The following is a 6,064-nucleotide window of genomic DNA, read 5'->3' on the forward strand; positions in this document are numbered from 1 at the left end:
GGCCCCGGCTTCCCACACATCGATGAATTCCCAATTTGTTTCGCCAGGTATTACCGTACCTCCAGTCTACTCTTCAGTCCGCCAAAGTAAGAAGAGATGAGATGATATCTGCCCATCTCACGGTTACTCCTTCCGCAGGTACATATTCTCATTCCTCTTTTTGTCTTGAACACCTGTACGGGTAATTCTCCTCCTTTTTTTTGTTCCTTCCGTGTGTGTCCCATTCCATTGGTTTCCCCCCCTCTCCGTCTTATCCCTAGTATTTTGTTCTCCACTTCTTGATTCCCGTCAAGTTCCTCCTCTTTATCTTTGTGTAGTTTCCTCGTTCATTCCCCTTCTAGGTAGTAATTTCCCTTACCTGCCGTCCCCAGCAGGCAAGCAAACCGGTCCCCGAATATAATCGAAAAAAACAAAAGACAGCGGAAAAAAGCCCCTGTGGTTGGTTTGGTCATCACTTTCCCAAGTTTACTCCGCTAGCAAATAGACAATTCATAACATCACCATCATCACCATCATCACCATCATCATCACCATCATCATCACCATCATCATCACCAACGCACAAAAACACGCTGAGAAACAAGATAAAAGAAATAACATACATACATACATACAGCCCGTATCACAGATGATGCCCCGATGCTATGCAGTTTGAACGACGCTCAGAGAGAAATATACAGGGAGGAAGTGATCATGACCTCAGGAGTTAAAAGAGGAAGGGTAAGGGTGCCTGCTTGCTTGCTTGCTTGCTTGCCTGCCTGTGCCTGCTTGCCTCAATAAAAATATTCCGACAAAGGAAAATGTGTAGCAACCTGCGTCGAGCAGCGGTGTAGTGTAAGTGTAGTGTATAGTGGGTATTGATTTTTGTTTATCAAAAAAACCAGTAAAAAAATATTCGTAAAGGAGTTCGTCTCGTGTCATGGTATTGTTCCTGTGTGCAGGGATGGGGACTTTGTTCTCTACCATGTTATCCCTCTCTTTCAGAAACTCATTGTTCAGAAACTCATTGGAAGGAAATAGAAACGTCATTGTCGTGGTCGTTATCATCACCTCCTGTTCTCCCACCGCTGCCTCCGCCGACATCCTCTATCGGCTTCGCCTCCTCCGGCGGCTTCCTTAAATCCCGATCATTGGCCGCATTCGCCTTGACCGTGGTCTTGCCCGAAATTGCAGCCGTTCTGACCCTCTGGCTCAGCGGCAGGGTATATTTTAGCACACCCTTGATGATGAGTTGGAAGTCATCTGCTATGATGCGCTCCCATCTCTCGGTTCCGCCCACTGTTACGTTGCCGGGGTTCTTGAGACGGACTTCACCCATGGACGTGGACAGGCCCTGGTGGAAGAAGGAGCCCTCAAAGGTAAGAGCGCTGTTGAAACCCGTGATGGTGCCGAGGCGCATATTGGGAGATGATTCCTCAGGCGGTTGGTCGTTCGGCGGGTCGTCTAGGATCTTGGCTAAATCTCCTGATCTGCTTATTCGTACCTCTTCCTTGTGGCTCTCCAGAGGCGGCATGTCACCAGGGTGAGTGCGATACCATTCCGAGTCGGTACCAGCATGCGGTGACTTGGCAAAGACCTCGATATCCGCCGCATCCACCACCACAACTACCACGTTGGGGTTCTTGGCCCTAATCGTCAGGTCGAGCATCAACTCCTGCTCGCTCGCGACCACATGATCCATCGATATCAGCTCGATATCGGTAAGCGGTTGTGACGTCGCAAACATGAACCCAATGGCTCCCGAAACGACAAGTAATAGCATCACTGTCAAGACCAGGCAACTGGCGAACCGATTCAAGAAGGACGGCGGTTGTCGATATGTACCCGATTCCATGGACCGTAGCGAGTGCAAGCCGTTCCTCCGACTTCGTGCTGATCTTGATGACCGTACTGTCCCAGACTGTATCAACGGCGTGGTTTCGTCGTCGGCGCCAGTAGCATTGTCGTCGAGATCGTAACCAACCGATAGATGCGTTCCCCGACTGCTCTTAGCATGGGGGCCGCTCCGGCTCAAGTATCGAGGGCTATTAACACCTGATGACGGTCGTGAGTTGTTGTTTCCCGAGTTAGCTCCGCTGAAGGGTGATTGTTCGGCGAATAGCGACGCATGCCCGTTTCCTCCCCCATTACGGCCCCATCGGCCATAGTGATGATGTCGCCCAGATGTCCCCCTGGCTGACCCTGCTGTGCTCCTCCCGGTTGTGCTCTTGCCGTCGTCTTCGGCGCCAACGCTTTCATTAATGCTGGGATTGTAAGAGTTCACAAACTTCATGCTTCGCTTTACCCCGATAGGCTGTTCAACGTTCATCATGGCAGAATGAATGGAGCGCATATCGGCACGGTTCATCTGGCTGACCATGGATGCCGCGCTCGGTGTCCTAGAGTGATAACGGGGTGGTCTGGGATGGTCGGGAGGGTTGGAGTCGTAGACGAATGTTTCGTCCGAGTCTGACGAGTTAGTTTCCTCAATTGCGCTTGCTACCTTTGCCTCGAAGATGTCGGCCTTGGAGGATGCTGGACGATGTCTAGTCAGTAAGTTGCTCACTTGGTGAATTACAAAACTCTGGCTCCGTGGTTCGGGAGACCGAGAAGGAAATATGTGCCTGCTGGTGGCTTCATCAGGCGGCGGAGGACCATGGTAATACTTCGTTGGCGAAGTACACATCTCGGTAGCCGAGGAAACTGATCTCGTAGCTTGATGATGCCGAAGCCGTGGCTGCAAAATGAACAGAGTTGTCTCACCAGTGCCAGCTGTCATGTTGGGCTGCTTCCGTGCCGTCCTCTTCTTTTCTTTCTTGGGGGGCCGGATCGTCTCCGTGCTGGGTTTTGTGCGCAGACTGAGACTTGAAGGCTGCACTCCTCCTCCTGGCGCGAGGGCGACCTGGGGAATCGAGGTGACCGTTTCGGCTTCTACCGTCATGCTCTGTTGAGAAGCCTCGCCGGGCTTGCCCTTGGCAGGGGGTCGGACTGACAAGCTCGACTGCCTTGACGTCAGGGGCGGCGCACTGGTCGATCCGCTTCGGCGGACCGCCTCGATGGGGGTCGCATCTTCGGCTCCGCTTTCCGTCATGATTGAATTCGACCTTCCCGCTAGCTCTTTTTGGCGAAAGAAATCACCGGCTTCTGAGGGCACGGTCGCTTCGGACATGAGCCTGTGTCCCAGTCTTTCCTCCATTGACTGGTCAAAGACTCGCGGAGAACCAAAAGGACTGACTTCCTGGACAGTCTCAAGGACGGAGGTGCTCCCTCCCGCAGCACGAGCGGGAGTTCTGGCCCCGGGCTGGGTTGGAGTGAGGTCGTCCGCGTCTGTGTCCGACTGAGATTCCGAGGCGTAAAAGGACGATGTCTGTCGTGGAAGGGCGGTGGAAGGAGAGATGTCTGGAGTCTGATCCTGTCGTCTGGGCGGACCGAGGATGGGCGGCTTGGTGACGATGGGTGGAGGAGACCGCAGTCTGGAGGACACGGGCCACTTCAAAGGATCCTGGCCACCAGTCGGATGGGGATGAGCAGCAGACGAGTTGGCAGTTGGCGATTTGGACGGGGGTGCGGGCGCATTGACGTTCCGATCCGTCGCAGCGGGGAGGAAGGTGGGCGTCGTGGCCGACGACAGCGTTCTTGAGCCGGCCGTCGACAAGGATACGCTGCCTGGTTTCGTGGATCTCGAGGGATCCTGGAAGCTGTTCTTGCGCGATCGAGGTGCAGCACCGCCAGCAGCAGGACCGCGTGAGGGCGCTCGTGACGATGCAGCGGTGGGATTACGGGTGGTGGGGGCTCGGTTGGCAGGTCTCGTGGGAGAGGATTCGCGCGAGGCAAAGGGCGAGGGAGCTACGGACGAAGCACGGGAGACGGAGGAGGATGGTGCTGCTGCTGCAGACGTGGCCGAGGTGGTCTGCGAAGTCAGCTTGTTGTTGGAAGGCCATGGATCGGACCTGGGATTGACGGTCGCCGCGGAGCTGGAAGTGGATTCGCGGGCCAGCGTGGGGAGTGGATTCGACGGTGTCTGTGCCTGCGCATGCGCCTGCTGGCCGGCGTGGGTCACGGTCCTTTGGGGATTAGTAGTCGGGATCTGGGAGCGCTTGGGAGGAGAGGGCGAAGAGGCCGACGCCGTTATATTTGGTGATTTGTCCATGTTTGCACTGACGGCGGGCAGCCGGCTGCTGCTGCTGCTGCGAGGCAGAGGGAGACCGACGACGGAAGGGATGGGGACTGTTTAGGATCACACATGCCAAGCAAGCCAGGAACAGAGGCGGTCCGTTGTTTGATGAGTGTTCCGAGATGTGTGTGATATTGCTTAGCTACAATTGCTAGGGAGAAGGACGAGGCGTCATGTCCGGGTCAACAGAGGTGTGATTAAGTCGTGGTATCGATTTTGGGATTACCAGATGGCGGTGGTGGTGGTGGTGGTGGTTGTGTGTGGTGTTGTTGTCGTTGTTGTCGTTGGGCAGGGCGGGAGAGAAGCAGCGAGGACAGTCCCGTCGCTCGGTTATCGATGATGCTGGGGGGGAGTTAGCTGCTAGGTAGCTAGCGATGGTGCGTTGGATGGACCACCAGTAGGTGGAGGAACCGGGACCTCTGAACGGCCTTCCGCTTGTTGATGTAACCAAACGATCCAGGCAATGATGGGCGGCGCATGCACAAAGAACAAAAGAGTTTAGGCTCGGCGCAGATGAGAGAGAACCCAACAAGGTTTTTATTGATGTTATCGCTGACTTTTTTCCCCTAGAGGTGTTGTTGTTATTGTTGTTGTTGCTGTTGTTGTTGTTATTGCTCAATTGGCATATGACAAGCGCACAGTCTGGATCCTGAACTCAACATGGGATGACTGACACTGGCAAGCAAATGACTGGAAAGAGACAACTGCAGTGAACTTGAACAAGGTGACGCTCGGGAGACGGAGAAACTCGAGACACAAACAGAAAGACGGGACTTGGTTGGAAAGAGCAGGTACTGTAGTAGGTATATGATGGCAAGAGCAGCTACCAGCAACCAGAGGACAGACACTCCGTCCGTCTCGCTGCGCAGGACTTCAGTTCGTCCACTTCAAACGAAGGTTACGATCGGCTAACTATTCCCGTCACTTACTCACTACCTTCCTACTGGCACTGTCCATCTACCTAGTCATTCCATTTCCCAGTCCATATCCGATTCACACAACTCAACTTAGTCTCGTCACCTCACCTCACCATCACGAATGAATTGTTGGGCTACCAGGCCGTGACCAGACAACTAATAACCAACACCCGTGACGGTGGCCCAGACCACAAAGCACTACACCACATACTACCTACGTCCCCAATTACCTAATAAATGTAGAGACCGCCACAATGTGTTGATAGCGAATGCATTGCCATGAGTTGTTTGCGGCCTTACCTTATGCGACAAATGAAACAAGCCAATCAGGGACGGCAAAGCACATCCTGCCCTGGCCGCAAACGTCTTGTCCACGCACGCAACGCACCTCTGTTAGGCATTGCTAGGCAGCTCTTGGTTAGCGCTATCTAATGGTACAACCAACAGTAGGGCCGCTACCCTCTTCCAACCTGTTTGGTCGTGCGTCGTGGTGCATCATCCCCCTGCCCTGTTGGTCCATTCATTGTCAGTGAAAAAATCTCTTTGATTCACATATCATTTTCAAGAGCGAATTCTTGGATGACTGATTTTGCCGAGGAGTTTTTCACTCTTGTGAGTGTACTTCAGTTGTAAGGTAACTGCCAACGAGCATTGTGCTGCTTCTTCCACTTGACATGTGCACATGCACAAGAGTTATGCGGGGACCACTCCAGAATACATGCGCATAAGTACTTGTCCTTCCTGATTAATGGGACAGTGAAAGAGCAACAAATGTGTGTCCATGGCGACACAAAATATCAAACACATGAACGAGAATAGAATATGCGAGAAGCAAGCTAGGGGCGGGAATACCGCCAGCTCTTCCTTGTCTGGTCTTCGGACTAGTGCATGAAAAAAGGGAAACTAAAAAAGATCTTTTGCGGCGTGTGCATGTTCAGGTCCCGCCGCCGCCGGAACGGATGGCAACTCCCGTCTGACGATGCCTCTGTCGTTC

At 53.4% G+C, this 6,064-nt stretch overlaps 1 protein-coding gene across 1 annotated transcript; it reads right to left on the reverse strand.

Annotated features, from left to right (window-relative positions):
• Positions 1-437: 437 nt before the first annotated feature.
• NEUTE1DRAFT_69960 (uncharacterized protein) lies at positions 438-4,373 on the reverse strand (the record flags this gene model as incomplete). Its single annotated transcript, XM_009856551.1, has 2 exons — positions 438-1,737; positions 1,825-4,373. 2 exons carry the CDS (start codon positions 4,127-4,129, stop codon positions 1,004-1,006), a joined length of 3,039 nt encoding a protein of 1,012 aa, XP_009854853.1.
• Between the last annotated feature and the right edge of the window lie 1,691 nt (positions 4,374-6,064).

Source organism: Neurospora tetrasperma (assembly GCF_000213175.1).
Source record: "Neurospora tetrasperma FGSC 2508 unplaced genomic scaffold NEUTE1scaffold_18, whole genome shotgun sequence".
Taxonomy (NCBI): domain Eukaryota; kingdom Fungi; phylum Ascomycota; class Sordariomycetes; order Sordariales; family Sordariaceae; genus Neurospora; species Neurospora tetrasperma.